Consider the following 17482-nt stretch of genomic DNA (forward strand, 5'->3'; position numbering starts at 1 on the left):
GGGCCGGCCGAAGACTTAACGTCGCCTGGGGCGAAGTTTAAAATGCCGCCCCCCCCCGCCGACGCCGGGGGGGGGCGGCATTTTAAACTTCACCGACGCCCCGGTGCTTACCTTTAAAGAGTCCTGCGGCGAGTCTCCCTGCTCTGCCACGGTGCCGGCTTGTAATGCTGAGCGCCGGAAATTGACGTCACTTCCGGCGCTCTGCATTACAAGCCGGCACCGGGACTGAACAGGGAGACTCGCCGCAGAGGAAAGAGAGAGAGGGGCGCCAAGCGGGTAAGCGAAAACCACTCGGCGCCCCTCTCTCTCTCCTCCGCTTCAAAAAAAAAAAAAAAAATGCGCTTGGGGCGGCAAAGTGCCGCCCCTTCTAAAGTGCCGCCTGGGGCAATTGTCCCAGTCTGCCCCATTATAGGGCCGGCCCTGGCAGCAGCGCCCCCCGCGATCACAGGCTGACAAACATCTAGGCGCCTGGACAAAATTCTGAGTCGCCATGGTGACCTGGCGATTTGTCGAGCCCTGTAGTAAGTTCATATGTAGTACTTAGGTAGCATAGCCAAACATTGCCTGTCTTATCCTAAGACTGAAGAAAGTAACCCAGAGGCCTTGGGAGGGAGCCTTTTACCCACCAACTCCAGATGACAACCAGCAATTTATGAGTATCATAGTAAGTCTTGATAACACAAAATATGAAGCTTATCTGCATGCCTGGGGGTAGTATATCAGGAGCTTTCCCTCTTCTAGGGAAGTGGTTTCATGTGGGAGCCGGCTTAGCTGCATGTAGATGTAGGGTATGGTCAGAAAGAGAAAGCAGAAAGTGACCTGGAGGCAGGGGGAAGCAGTTCCCAAGTATGATCAGCAGGACAAATACCACCAATTTATGTTATCTGCATCATACGCATACCTGGGAACTCTATGTTTTGCTGCTTTTCTGGTCGACACCTGAATTCTCCACGAGAGTGGGGTCTGGACACTCCCCGACCATTTAAACAGGGGGTGTTTCCAACAATGTCGCTGGTAATGCGGGGCCGCCCACAATATCAGCGGGATTGCCCACCAACGTCAGCACTACCGCCCACAACTTCCCAGTAGGATCATGCGTCTTTTATTTGTTCCAATATTTTAGTACAATAATGCGAGTATATATTAAATAAGAAAGACTATATGAAAAATTCTGCATTGGCATGAACATAACATTTTTCTTTTCACGGTAATTCAGTAAAAGTAATTAACAATTCCTGAGATATGTATAAAGCATCCTAGTTGGATCATAAGGTAGGAAATCCTGAATAGACGGTCCAACTGATTCTTATCTACCATTCATATTAAAATCTCTACGTCATGTAGAAAACCAGCTGTGGTTTCAGCTCCTTGGTTTCACTATACACTATGATGGTCCAACCTCAGTGAGCTTTTGCCGCAGGAAGAGCTTGGTTGGCTCTGTATAGTGTGTAATTAAATCAGCAAGACTTCTCCAAAGTCTCCTCACGAGTTAAGTTATGCATTATACAGGACCAGCTCAGCCCTTCGCTCCGAGGAACTTGCTAGTGTTGGCCCTTCATAATGAACATTGAAGTGAGGGAGTTAAAGCCACAGGTCACCTGCAAACTCCCCAGAAAACATTCTCTTTAGTGAATAAATTCCAAAGTCCTCTATGGACAGCACTGTATGTAGTAGATGGATTGAAGCTGAAGTCACATATTACCAAACGTATAGTTCAAGCAGATGTAGACCATTAACTCAGAAATTGCAATAACTTGTTTCCATAGGAACCAAAATAACATTATGGATATATTGGACATCTAATTTGTACTCATAACCGCTATGATCATTTGTGCCTACACCTGCAGTTTGCAACAAAAGTGATATATGTTAAAGGTGCTGTTCCACCTACTCTGCTGACTAACAATTCCAACATTAACAATTTCATTCCTAGCACTGTTTAATGCCCAAACATACATACTAAATCAAGTAGAATTTTATTTTAGTCACATTTTTGTTACAGACACTGTAGCAACGGAGTTGTTGCCATAGAAAACACATCTTAAATGTGTCAGTGTTGTTTTTATGCAATTAAACCTTCAGATGAAAGAAGGGAATAGCAGATCTGTCAAGGTTTATTCGCTCAACATACCAGGGAGCTCAATTAATGTTTTGTCTGTGGAACAGCACCTTTAATAGCCCAATATATAACTGTTATACAGCTACATGTGACAAGTTTACATAAATAATTGCATATTAGTGTACTACATGTAGATAGGTTGTCACTAAACAAGATTAACATCCAGATGATTATTTATATATATATGGTAAAAGCTTTGACAGTGCTAATTTTACTTAATAATTGCGAATAATGTTTTTCAAGTATCATAAGGGAAATATTTTTTTTAAGAATGAAGTAATGTCAGCTGACTTTATAATTATCTGAGGTAAAAATGAACATGAATATAGCAATTAATAAGAATTTTTGTGCCAGATTAATTTCATTTCTGAAGTACCACACAAACTGGGCCTGTGAGTTTCTGTTGAAGCAACATAAGTTTACACTTAATTGAAATGCTAAACATATGAGTATTTTCACTATGCCACTAGGAATCGCCATCTGAAAATCTATTATTGATATGTTGTTGCCTACATGGAAATTTTATCCACGTCAGTCAAAATTTTTTATTTTCTATATTACAGATTTAAATTATTTTTGCCTTGAAGAGAGAGAGTAAACACCAGAGAGAACTACTAATATTGAAATGAAGTCTGTTATTGTGTGTTTTTATAAAAATTCATGTCAAAAGCAACTCAATATTAATGCTGCAATGTTTGCCAGAATCAAATTCAATGCCCAACCTGCTTAATCAATGGTGACTCAAATCACATCAACATGGCATCGCCGCAAGCAATTTAAAACTAGTGAATTATTGACTACTGCTTCAGGTCAACAAAGTAAATGTATCTTAGTTTTAACTATCCAGCTTCTTACACTAACCGTCTCTTTACTGACTAGGCTTTAGATGGGCAGTAATACCCAGTAATGTTTTCAGGGATTTAGGAGCCATATAGTGTTTTCCACTGATCTTTAAGTTGAAAGAAGGGGTATACTGGGGCAAGTATTTAAAACAGGAAAAAACAGGCAGACTAGATGGGCCAAATGGTTTACGGTCAAATGGTCAATTTCTGTGTATCTTCCTCTGCTAATATCTCCTTTAAGATTAATTGCAGCAATGTGTATATGTTAATAGTGTAGATCTTCGATGTTAATACTGTAGATCTTGGACATTTTTTATAAACCATAAGCATGAATATGCTAAAATATTAAAAACAGAGCGATAAACCAATGCAAAAAAAATTATGCTTTGAAAAAACTGTATTGTGGGTAAAAACACATTTTATTTACCCATCTTTAATACTGCTTAACCATTGGGATTCCATAAAATCAGAAATTTACTATCAAACAAATGTCTGATGTTATTTTAATTCTTCCTCAACAGCCTGCAATCTAAAACATATTAAATAATTAATGTTAGGGCATAGGAAAGAGAGTAGGTCAGGGCTGGGTACATTTGTGCAGGCACTATACATAGATATTTATAGGAGCAAGAAAGATGTACACCCAGAGAGATCAATATGAAATGGCACAAAAAAGGGACACTCCAGCTATTATATGCACATTAGCCAATAGTAAGAATACATCTTCATAATACTGGCAATTAAAAATACAATTTTTGGTAGAAGCAAATGACTGATAATGTTGCATAGTAGTTTAATGAGGTACAGTACGATTTTGAAATGCACAAAGTCTTAGGTGTATTAGTTCAATAAGGTAAATAAAATGGATAGAATTATTATACTCAACAATTCACACATTTTACAGTATCAACAAAATCTGCAATGGCATATGGATGGTCAATAATCATCACAAGTGATGCACACTGCATGAGTATGAAAGTTGAGTGCTCCATTTAAATTAACACTTTTCATATTCAACTTACAACTGCACAGAAGGAATGCAGGAGAATCTAGCTATGTATCTGCCACCTATCTCTGCCCACGATCTGTATCATTCCTGAGATATGTTTCAACAAACATACTCTTTTTGCCAGTATAGTCACCACAATATACACTGTACGGACAAAAGTATTGGGACACCTGACCATTCTACCAACAGGGACTTTTCTAACATTGCATTCTGAATATATAGACATTAATGTGTAGTTGCCCCCCTTTGTAGCTACAACAGCTTCCATTCTTCTGACAAGGCAAGATTTTATACTGTTTCTATGTGACTTTTTGTCCATTCATCGAGTAGAGCATCTATGAGGTCAGGCACTGATGTTGGACAAGAAGGCCTGGCTCGCAATCTCCTTTTCAGTTGATTCCAAAGGTGTTTGATGGAGTTGAGGTCAGGGCTTGACTGGCCCACACACAGCCCCGACCTCAACCCCCTCGAACACCTCTGAGATGAACTGGAATGGAGATTGAGAGCCAAGCTACCCAAAGCCTACCCATGCGGGATGCGGTCAGGACTGCCCACCGACGGCAGTCCTGCTGAAGTCAGGGGCATTCCCACTGCCGTCAGTGGGCCTTCCCGCTGACATTGCGGGAAACAACCCCATTTAAAGTGGAAATGAGTGTGGAGTAGAGCATGTCAAGCAGCTCCAGGCCAAAGCTGGAGAGTTCCCAGGTATGCTAATGAGACCTGTCATGTCTCATGACTCATGGTTTATTTAGTATTTTGATTTATATGCTGTTTGCTACTGGCTATTATGTTATTTGTCCCTGCTGGGCTCCCTTAGTCAGGTTGTATTCAGCTAACCCCTCCCCTTTCCGGTTCATTCTGGTGCTGTTCATTATACTGTCTGTTAGCAGCCATTTTATGTGATTTGTTAGCAAGAACTACTGTCTTTTCACCTGCATATCTGTACATATTTACAAGGATTCTCAGCCTGAAGATTAAAACTTACAAAGAAATGAGAAAAACCTAAAATCACGTGTTATGTGTTAAAGTGAATAAGTGACAAAAATATATATAGATTGTATTATTCCCCAAATAGGACCGCAGCTACCCACAAAAGAACACTCTTCCTCAAAGTGTAGAAATACCACCAAACAAAAGAAGTGTGGGGCGCAGATACATATAAGGGAGAAAAACAGTTAAAGTGAAATATAATAATGTCTTTAATATTAAAATATATATAAAACAAAATAAAAGAAGTGCAATATGCAGGTAAAGAGTCAATTGACCAGCAAGATGTAACTCACATTTGGTCCATGTATCCAAGGTGCATAAAGCGTAAAAATAGAAAAACCACCAATGGTGGAATATAGGCAAAGTTAAGATCAGTCCTTGCAGATCCTTCCAAACGCGTTTCGCCGACTTGGCTTCCTCAGTAGAAGTATGCTCTGTCCGGTACGTGGTTTCCTTCTGTTTTCGTGTTGTTTTTATAGTTATTTCCGTAGTATGTCATCCCGCGTTGTCCATCACTCTTCCGGTAATTGCGTCTCATGCCGTGCGCGTCATCACGTTTTTCGCGTGTAATATGCGTCATCGCGCACTGTCCAAATTTCTTCTTTCAAGCTGCCGCGTTTCGTGTGTTTCTGAGTCTCCGTGTGCAATTTAATAAAGATGTGTTGAAAAAAAACTTAGACGGTTCCGCTTGTATTTCAGGAGATCGTGACACGATCCTCCCAATGTATAGGGGTAAAAGAACACATGCGGTTAAGAACGATCTAAAAGGTAAGTGAAAATCAAGTTTGCCTCCACACCTCAAGACAAAGGATAGACGGGAAGAAGACTAAAGATACGGAAGAAAAACAAATCCACCAGAGTGTATTACCGCCATTACCGAAATAAATTATTAATTAAATCATTATTGTTTTAGAATGTGATGCATTAATTGATTTTTTAAATTATAATAGAATGTGATGTATTAATTGATTTTTTAAATTATAATAAATGTCACTTATGGCTATTCATTAATATGTGTAATAAAGTGAAATGAAATAAATCGGTGAAGATTAAAACTTAACTGAGATCCTTTACTGACACTGTCTGCTGAACTTTCATTGTGTGAGTACTGGTCAATACAGACTTAGCAGTTGGTCTCAGGAACCCATATCTCACAGCTTTGTCAGTGAGGCAGAATAAGACCCCCTGCGTGTATTCACAGAAGATAGTCTTATTGATTACAATTAGACTAGAGCACTGGCAGAAAATTTGTGTTTGTTTTTTTGGGGGGGGAAATGTTCTTCATATTCAACTAAATTAATCCGTCTGTGTGTTTGGTTCAGACGAAATTGGTTCATTGTGGTTACATCTGGAAAATACTAGAGCTCAATATCAAATCAGCCACTTAAAAAAAAATAATAATACACATATCACGATTACATAGACTTTAAATAAAGTAATGAGAAGCAGGACCATTTTTATATTCATTTAAGGAATATAAATTAATTGGTAAATATTGTTTGAAATATAGAATAAAACCTTTAAATCTGAATAATTTAAATAATTAGAATAACATCTATAAGGACCTGCCCTTCATGATGTTGTTTTGATATGCTCTTGACCTTGAGAAGGTAGTTGCATTCTGCTGATAATACATTAAGCAATAAGCTGACTATAGGATATTTTGTCTCTGCAGTAGAGATTAAAGAAACTGGCTGTTTGACAATTGGAAAATTTGTGTTTGAAACAAAAAAGACGTTTTAATCAGTTTCTATAGCAACAGCGTATTAGGGTCTGCTTTTGTGTCACATGATATTTAAGTCATAGTATATTTAAAATCATAGATTTTAATTTGGTTTTAGATTTTCATTAAATTTACAGAGAGACTGAAGTGTGGAAAAGAAATATACACTTTTATTTTACAAAATGCACAATGAACAAATCTAGATTTTTCATGATAGACACAAGCAACTTGCAAAAAACAACGGGCATGGATTATGCTAACGCCGATCTAATTTCCACTCGTTTTTTTGGATGGCATTCCGTGCAATTTTCACCTATGATCAGTGTTTTGGGTTTTATTTGTTTTGTATTTTAGAAAAACATTTTTGCAAGTGTTCATGCAAAAAGTTGAAAGAAAAATTAAGGGAGAGTATTTAGTTCAAGGATTTGCAAGCACTTGAAATCAGGTTGCAATCTGGTAAGAATGTACAAATGCAGTAAAAGCCACGCAATGCATTTTAATCCCCAAAAATGATGTAGATACATTCCTTTTCAGCAGAAAATCTGTGTAAAAAATGTGCTGTGCTGAATATATAGACACATCTCAACCGTGTTCTTATAGTTGTAAAGGAGCATAACTTGGAACAGGGTATTATTAAAATGTCAAAACATTGATTAGCTAAGCAAGTTCTGTAGGAAAACATTTTCCATACTATTGCTGAATAGAGATCAATGAAGTATGCATTTAAACACATTTTACGGGATAAACATAAACAGGATATAACCAAAGCTCTGCTCGGTATTTGTATGAAGTCATTATATAAGCCTGATATTTAATGGGCACCCCAATAACGCAATTATAATAACAACCAGTGTATGGTTGACCTACATCACAAGTGTCATGTAAGCAACAACTTTAGGAGCTGGTATAATTATGATAAACTGAAAAACCAACAGCATTATTATTATTATTACTACAGTTTTGTATATGGATGTAAAGAGAAAAAATAAGAAAAAACATCCTTTTTTTGAACTTCAAATGCGTTCTGTATTTCCTGGGTTTCTATATAAACATTTATGATGGGTTACCTAATGGGTATGCATGACCAATGGCATTGGTAAAGCCAGTTGCAAGTACACACTTCTTCCGAAACCATTTGCCCTCACCTAAGAGTACATGCAGAACACTAACTGAACACTAACTTACCTCCTGCCTTTTGAAATTCGTCACATATTCCACAAATTGTTCGTCTTTTGTTTCATCTGCTTTTCCTAATTTTTGAAGGACCTAAAACATGAAAAAAAAATGACCCATTAGCTACACAGAAAACATTTATAATATTACAAAATTAAGCCTAAAAAGGGTCCACTTATAAGCAGTTTACACCAGTAAAGTCCTCTACGCAACCATATCTCATATTCAGGAGGCCTCTATACGAGAGGCCTAGAGGAACATTTCTTCTAGGGTTACCACAGGAGTCATAGAGAAGAGACTTAATGGTAGCTCTGACCACCGTTGATTATGCCCACACTGTTGTGCCTACCTTTATGCATATTATCCTCATGTGTTCATTCATGTCAACCATGAATCTATTTAAAAAGTACACAATAATGTTACACTTGGTGACTGTGTATATAGTACATTTTGAGAACTGGTCGTTGTTTAATTATTTTTTTTATTATTATTAATATAATTACTATTTAACCCTTATTGGGTTGTTTAGTTTATCTTAATTCTGCTTCAGAAAGATACTATGTCATGCTAATTAAAATACTTAAATCTGCCTTAGGTATTGCAAGGTTTGTCCTCTCTCTGTGTTTATGACAATATAGACAGCAAATGCTGAGAGTCAATAGTACATTACATCTAGTTCTTATGAACAATCCTGTATTTTTTCTACATATTATTTTCATGGCTGGTTTCAGTGAACAAACCTCTATAGTCTGTTAGTTAAATCAGTGACAGGGAATGAGATCTCCCCGCACGTTCACACCATACTCAGCTGGTGTTAATGCATCCTATTTTTGTACATGGTGATCTCAATGTGTTGATTATGCCTAGTAATTTAGAATTATTCATCATGTTTAATTATTGTACATCTTCCTACACCAACCAGGGAACGGGTTAGTAAATGGTCACATTAAAGTGCATGCATATATGAGTCACAATATTGTTTTGATATTTTCAAATATTTACTTGGATTAAACTGATTCATTCAGAAGCATATAAAATCCTTCTTTATTGAGGAAATGTCAGAAAAGCCAGATCAACACACTGCATAAAAGGCAGGGTTCCAGACGTTAGCTTATTATTTGATTTATATGAGTAAGGACTTAATGCAGAAATTAACCATAACGCCTTCAAACTCATGGCTAGGGACCATACTGGCTCCGGTATATCATTTGGTCATATCCTGACATTTTTTTTTTAAATCCCTTATTTTGAAAACGTGCTTGCAAATGTCAGACACATGACTATAGCATCTTATAAAGTATTAAGGCAAGAAATTAAAACTGCTCTGCAGTACGTGTTGTTAGCGGTTCATTACAAAGAAATGTTGACCCCCTACTAAGTTATAATGTCACTATACTGTATAATAATGTGTCCCCGGAGAACATGAACACATTCAACTCTGAGACTTAACCTTTTAATTGTAGCGATGACAACTGCATTTTCTAATAAAGGTCTATTAAAGTTATCAAAATGCTTTGAAATATAAATATAATATATACACATATATATTACAATACCACAATGTAGTTTAAAATGATCACATTGCAAATGCAGATCCAATACGTCTTTATGAGTAGACCTTTGAGAACCGCTGTGTGCAATTAACACAAATTTCTGAGACATTTTTCGGAAGAATTGCAAGAAAGATAGGATTTACAATGTTTCTCCTAATTGCTCTAAACTCAGCACTTAAGAATGGCCATTTTTTGGGGGATGATTTATCTGTAACATACTCTCTTATTTAAAATCTAGAACAAGAACATTATTTTAATTAAGTAAATTGTGTCTTGGTGCTCTGTGACAATTACTGCCAGAATCATCTAGGTTAGTGGCTACAAGTTCTGGGAGTTATTTAAATGGTCTGTCAGATTTACCTTAAATACTTATTACGTACAAATAACGCAAGATCTTTCTGTGATTTTTACTTTAAAAAAAAACATTATTTGTTGTTTAAAGCATTTAAAAATACCGTGTTTTACTTGTACAGAAACAACACTGCATTACATGACATGAAAATGAATATCTAATTGCTTTTTTATGTAGCAAAATACAGTAATAAATAACCTCAAAAGTAATTTATTTTGAACTCCTCACAATGTGGTCAAAATTATATTTAATTTACTACATACTGCAGTGACCTAACTCAATTGTATTATGAAAGGTCTGTTTGCTGAGGTTCAAAAGTACGGTAAATAAAAAACTTGCAATGCTGCCAGACAATCATATATGGCAAGGGACATAACATTCTTCTAGAAATTAATTTATATTTAATTATATTTGTTCTTTAGATCTATTTTAAGATATCTTCCAATCCAAGGGCATTAACATTGCAGAAAATATAAACCAAGACACTGCGCTTATTGATTCTATTTATTTTCTTTAACATTTTTTAAGATTTATGCAATAAGGTCTACATTTTCTGTTCCCTTTTTGAACAGAAAAATAGAATTTCCACTTTCCACAATTTTCTGCCTCTTAGAAACCTATTCACACCACTAATGGTACCCCTTGTTCCATTCCAAAATGCCTCCATTAAAACATATTTGTTATTTTGGAAAAGCGCTGTACAATATAGAATTCTACAAAGTTTGATTGTGACATGCAATATATATATATATATATATATATATATATATATATATACTGTATATATTTAAATAATGTGCCACTGAGTACACTGCAGCACATTCCTGCTGTTAATGTGCATGATTTGATGATTTGACATTGTATCAACACCCCAACATTTGAGGTGTTCAAAGCAGAACACCAAACCATTCAAGTGTCCCAGTGTTCTCAATAAAGTCCTGATTTTGAGGATTTCTCAGCTGTCCTGCATAGCTACTCCACGTTCCTGATCGTCTAGGGAAAACGCCTCAGATCAGGAATAGAACTCTATTTATATTATTTAGTTGTATTAAAAAAAAAAAAAACTAGACGTACAACACTTGTAAACATAGGGCTCTAATCAGAATGATACACCTCTTAATGCATACCCAACAAAATGTTGGGCTAACAAAATAGGAGGTGGTTAGAGGTGGGAAATGGTTGGAGACAGGCTAGCGGTAGGGTGACTTGCCATCAGTGCTGCTGGGTCGCAGCTTGCTTAGCCAGTTAGGGAGATCAGAGGCTCTGCTCAACTAGGCCAAGATCTCTGCTCTCTCCCAAAGTAGAACGGTTGGGGTGTTTCGTGAGATAGCGGGACAGTGCCTGAAAAATGTCACTGCCATGAAAAAAAAGAAGATGATGAGTTATGGTATTATGTCCCTTTCTACCCAAGTTCTCATGAATCTTATGAATCTTTATAATGTGCCCAACTTAAAAACTACACCCATTGCTTTAGACTGGTAGAATATCCAGCATAACATGATATCTTACAAAAGGTAAAGTAAAGTTTGGGGTCTGACCATCGGTTGCGAACGCTTTTTGTATGTATTATATCTGTATTATATTCTGATTTGAGAATTAATCATATGCTTCAATTCTTGCAATGGCTTCCATAGGAACCACTTAGAAAGATTCCATTTTCTGTATGCATGATTTTAATACATTTTTCTACAAATTCTACATTTGCTGCTGGTGTCCTACATATACAGGACTTTGTTTTCCAGGTACCTGTTCTACTCCTTTTTCTTATGAAAGCTATGCACAGACAGACAGATAGGGTTAGTCATAGCTGGATAAGAAAAGCGGTGAGAACTGAGCGAAACCATTGAAGGAACTTTTCTGTAAATGGACTGCCCCAGAGGTCCAACGGTCAGCTATCACAGCTGGAGCTACTTAGAGCAATCTGGCAAATTCTCGTGTATGGTTGTATTTGTAGGGTGCCATGTCATTTTCTAATTGCCACTGCAGAATTGTGTAGATGTTGAAGTAACCACAATGTTTAGTTTAGAAAAAAACTCCCTCACAATCTGTACGTAATAAATACCCAAACCAAACTTTGCTATGGTCTTATATTAAATTACGGTAATAATATCTTCTTGATACAGAGATAGGGATCAATAAAGTAGAAATGCTGAAACACCCAAAGAATATTACTTCTCATGATATATATATATATATATATATATAGAATGTGCTCTAGTGTTTTGATTGTTCTCTTCTTTTGTTTTTTTTTTTAATTTACATGTAATGTGCTTGATGTACATTTGTAATCGTAATGTATTTTTTATTGGGAAATGCAGAAGAGTTGGATTAGAATGCCTTGTTGTTGCCAAGTACCACAAAAACACATTCTTGGACTAAACAATACCTCTTGATGCAGACAATATTATGAAGTGCTTGTAATTATTCAGTCAATATTTAAGAACATGGAGAATTTACATTTTATATAGTTTCCTGGAGTTTCTTGGACTTAAAAAAAAATATCAAAACACCAAATACAGCAATAACATTGCTACAAAGGTTAAACCAGTAGATTTAGTTACTGGATCTATGATTTACCAATTTACTAAATATAGATACTCTTATATAATAAACTCTTTTATGAACAGTGAATAACAAGGAAGATAGTTAAAGATCAGCATTGTTGATAATCAGCCATTTACCCAGCAAGAATTCAGTAGTCTTTTATATTTGGTTTCCACCTCATCACACTCAACTACAGGAATCTTTGATCAAAATAAATTAGCATCTTAATGTTAACGGATGCTTAGAAGAAACAACAATCTAACTGTTATGTGTTAAAACAAAAAGACGCTGGAGATGCTGTAACACCTCATTATCTGCATTTATAATGAACAAAGAATAGAGAAAAATAATCTAGTGTGTGGTTGGTAGAATATATTCCAATAACACATCCTGGGAAAATTATTTGATGTACTCCCCAGCTCAATTAACAAAGACAAACAAAAAAATAAGATAATGTTCCTATCCTATAGGATAATGTAATAGCCCTACTTTTTAAAGATGTGGTTCCACTTAAACAAAACATCACACCATTGTATCCGTATCCCAACAATAAACCTTTAAGGAGTGTTTCAGTTTATATGGCAACAACCTATCAGTGCTTGATTTTGTGACAAGTGGCAATTAAATGTTCCTGAAATTAATTTTATATAAATGAAGAATTATTTCTGTATATGTATGGTTATTATAAAATACCAGAATCAAAGTAACAACCTACTTTGATTTTTTATTTTTATTTAAAATACTGTTTGGTGCATATCCCATAATACCGGTTGCGCACATCTTTTTAGGTCTATTATGCCATTTAAACAGTGATTCATAGATTGTTCTATATAATAACCCAGCAACATATTAGTACACTAAATTGCCATGATTTAGAAAAAACACACTTTTCACAAATGTCCCTTTAAATATAAATAAATGTTTGAACATATCCAGAATCAAATTAGAGACCATTACTGCCTACAATTAAAAAAATGTATTGATCTCTTTTTATGAACCCTAAATGAATAAATACAGAGGCAAATGCATTCTTGGGTGGGTATTTTATGGGATCCCCATAAATATATTTGAAGCATCTTCCCTTGATGTTATAATGTTATTTGCCCCTTCTTCTATAACATCATTCATTTTTCCCAAAAGTCTCCTTTTGTCTCCTGCTAAAATACATTGAAAAAAAATCAAAAGCATGCATCATAGAATACCGTATTTATCGGCGTATAACACGCACTGGTGTATAACACGCACCCCCATTTTTGAACAAAAAAACTGAACAAAAAAAACTTCATCAGAATCACTGCTATCTGGGAAACCACACACACACACACACACACACAGTAAGACACACACAGTAAGACACACACACACTCAGACACACACACAGTAAGACACACACAGTAAGATACACACACACTCAGACACACACACAGTAAGACACACTCACACTCAGACACACACGCTAAGACACACACAGTAAGACACACACACTCAGACACACACACAGTAAGACACACTCAGACACACACACACTGACACACACACACACACTGACACACACACACACACACTAAGACATAGACACACACTAAGACACACACTAAGACACAAACAGACTCAGAGACACACACAAACACACTCAGACACACACACTCAGACACACTCACTCAGACACACATTCCCTAACCCCCCTTCTCAGGATCTCCCCTCTCTCTCCCTAACCCCACCCCGGTCACTTACCTTCAACTCCTGTGTTGGAAGCGTGAGGCGTTTGTCTCGGGTGCGTGAAGCGCCGGCACCCGAGACAAACGCCTCACGCTTCCAACACAGGAGTTGAAGCGCTGAGGCAGGCGGCGGCTGAGGCTGAGGCTGAGGCAGGCGGCTGAGGCTGAGGCAGGCGGCTGAGGCTGAGGCAGGCGGCTGAGGCTGAGGCAGGCGGCTGAGGCTGAGGCTGAGGCTGAGGCAGGCGGCGGCGGCCGCCAGCAGAGGAGTCCTGGATTTCTGTCAGTCAGGGGGGCCCGAAAGTTGCCGAGCGGTCGTCTTCAACAACCGCTCGGCACCCCTTGTGCCCCCCCTGACTGGCAGAATTCCAGGGCCCGGTCGCAGTTGCGACCCCGGTAGTTCCGCCACTGGCTCTAGGATTTATCGGCGTATAACACGCAGGTAGGGTTTCAGCTTCATATTTTAGTTAAAAAAGTGCGTGTTATACGCCGATAAATACAGTATATAGAAACATAAAATGTGACGGCAGATAATTCAGCCCATTTAGTCTGCCTGGTTTACCTGATGTAATGACCTTAATCAGTCCTTTGTCTCATTTTAGAATCAGGACACCCATGTGACTATACCATGCATGTTTAAAATCCCTCATTGTATTAGCTTCTTCCATCTCTGCTGGAAGGCTGGTTCACATATCTACCACTTTAAAGTAAAGTAAAACATCCTTATGTTACTTCTAAGCCTCTGACCCTTTGGTTTTAGATTATGACATCTTGTTCTAACATTTCTCCTCTTTTCGAATACCCCCCTCCTCTCTGTACTTTCTTAAATGTTCTTTATGTATGTAAATTTTTCTATCACGCATCTCTTTTTTGTCAGCTTTTTGCTATACATATTCGCATTCTTGATCATTTTAGTAGCCATCCACTGAACTGTACCCAAAACATGGATCTCTTTCTGGAGATGTAGTCTCCAGACTGGTACACAATACTCTATGTGAGGTCCTACAAGACTTCTGTCTTTCTGCTTTTTCTGACACTTTGTTGGATTGGCTGCTTACCTTCATCAATATTTAGTATGTGCAAGACTCCTACTGATTTATCTGGTGTGTTCTTGTAGTTTAAAACAGTATTGTTATTCATGGATACGGCACTTGTCATCACTCTCATCTTTTATTCATGGCAAATAATGCAGCAATTGCAGCAGGTGGTGTAATTCAGTATTTAAATAACTGCTTATATATATATATATCTATATATATAGGTTGAATATGTAGCCACCACAGGATACTAGGTTTTATACATTTAGGTAATTTAATTGAGGGGACCTCTTGCTGTTTTTAATTGTTCTCCATCAATGCAGCAGAAAATGACCCATGTTTGTTTTTCAACAAAGCAGTCCTCCCGAGAACTGCTTGTCTATCAAAGAAATAACAATGCATACACGGTTCAAAAGGTCCAACACACAGTGGACACCATAAGAAGAAGAGGGCAATGTTTTGAAAGACAATCTTAAATTTAAATCTAATTATATTCATACTGTGACATGATCAATACAATCCTCTCTAGACTTCTCGTTCTCCTCATTCTATTATCAAATGTCTCCTTGAGGTTTTCGAGATCTACAGTTTAAATCTTCTCTCAAAGAGATGGAAAGTGCTATTGTGGTTTTTTTTTCAGGCTTCTATATATACAGCAAGGCTTGGTGAAACCTGGGCATTAAGTCACCATGGAAACTAAGTGAATTTCTCCAGCCAGCGTAGCCAGCTTTTCCTTCCTGTGTACTGCCAAAAAGCAAGTGTTCACCTGGGTCATGTGCTTCTCCGGTTCTCGGGGTCAAGACCCAAATCTTCTGGGTCCCACGAGCGGAGTCTTGATACGCCCCGCTCCCCCCCATTTCCCCTTTAAATGAGGGTGTTTCCCGCTGCCCCCAACTCCCACCGACGACACAGGACCGCCCCCCTGACGTCAGTGAGCAGTCCTGGCCACGTCCCGGAAGGGAAGGCTCCGGGTAGCTGGAGCCCAGAAGTTCCCAGGTATGGTCATGTAACTCTACAGTAGTAGCTTGGCCAGCTCAGCCATTTTCACCAAGTTTGCAGGGCATGGTCCTCTACACTCCATAGTAAAAGCAGGGATTTGATTTCCCTATGCGTCGCCCCACTTTCATGATTTACTTTTGTTTCTGTAAGTCCAAATGTTGCAGATGATGTACTGCTTGTTATATCCTGTTTACCCATTGTAAATTACTGTGGAAAATAATATCAATAATAATACTACTACTAATAATAACAATACAAAATATTGAATCCCAGTAAAGTATCAGAAAAAAACTTTGAAATGCAATTTTAGTGCATTTTACATAAATGTTAAAATTAAAAAAGTTAATCCCTTTTGCTTTTTTTGGCCTGCAGTTTATATCCTATTACATGCGTTTACATAGGTGCCAGGCAGTAAATGCCAAAGCAGGCAGACACTGCTTGTTCTGCTAAACTACAAGTTTGCGTCTCATATACTTGGGTGGAATAAAGAACATCACTGCCCCGTTACTGTACACCATTAATGTTTCATTTGGGTTGACTTGACAGTATTTTTCTGCTGTGACTGCTGTTTTTTCTTTTCCTTAAAGCCACATGGACCTAGCAGATAAGCGTAACTAAAAATAATTTCTTATGCTTTACGCTATTGTAATTTTATAGAGTGCAGTTTTCAATATGTTTAATGTCATCCAGTAGGTTACTCTGTCATCCAAAGTAACAGAAGATGAAAACTGCCAATTTCTGTATCCATTGATTGTAAAAGGGTTTTCTAATGATTAATTAGCCTTTTAAACTTAAGCTTGGATTAAGGAACGCAATGTGCCAATGGAACACAGGAGTTATGGTTGCGGATAAAATGTCTCTGTACGCTTATGAAGATATTTAGTTCCAAACTGTTAGGGAACATTACTCTTTAGGGAAGTACAAGTGCTTCTGCAGGAATACTAAATATATGTTCTCTTGTATGAGGTGAATATTAATACCTCCGAAAAGGAAAGATGGGTTTGAAAAAAAAGCTAAAAAAATGCATGCCAAAATTATATCTCATAATGCTTTTCAAGTTATTGGACACTTTAATTCTAGCACCTTCTAATGGGGGTACTTTTTTTTTCACCCATCAATATTTCATAGCACAGACACACATGCATAGCGGGCTCAATATAAAACATGCAGGAAGATGGACAAAATTGTATCTAGTCATTTTATATATGGGTATCGGTTTACATTATCAACCCCACTTGTTGGTACCAAATATTTTATACAGGCTATATGTTATTGCCCACTCCTCTAATACCTTAGCATAAAATCAATTGTATTTAGCATACCAAGCTCTTGAAAAAGCCCCAAGAGCTTGGTACCCTTAGCTGTCTTCACTCCATTCATATGATCATGAAGTGGTGGAGCATTGGCCACCCACCTACCACACAAG

General features: G+C 37.4%; 1 protein-coding gene across 3 annotated transcripts in view; it reads right to left on the reverse strand.

Annotated features, from left to right (window-relative positions):
• AMPH (amphiphysin) overlaps positions 1–17482 on the reverse strand; it is an 87809-nt gene that overhangs the window by 45331 nt on the left and 24996 nt on the right. For all 3 annotated transcript variants that reach the window (XM_053466124.1, XM_053466123.1, XM_053466122.1), the window contains exon 2: positions 7869–7949. In XM_053466124.1, coding sequence (XP_053322099.1) covers positions 7869–7949 — 81 coding nt within the window. The remainder of the gene's footprint in view (positions 1–7868; positions 7950–17482) is intronic.

This window comes from Spea bombifrons, chromosome 5, assembly GCF_027358695.1.
Source record: "Spea bombifrons isolate aSpeBom1 chromosome 5, aSpeBom1.2.pri, whole genome shotgun sequence".
Lineage (NCBI taxonomy): Eukaryota > Metazoa > Chordata > Amphibia > Anura > Pelobatidae > Spea > Spea bombifrons.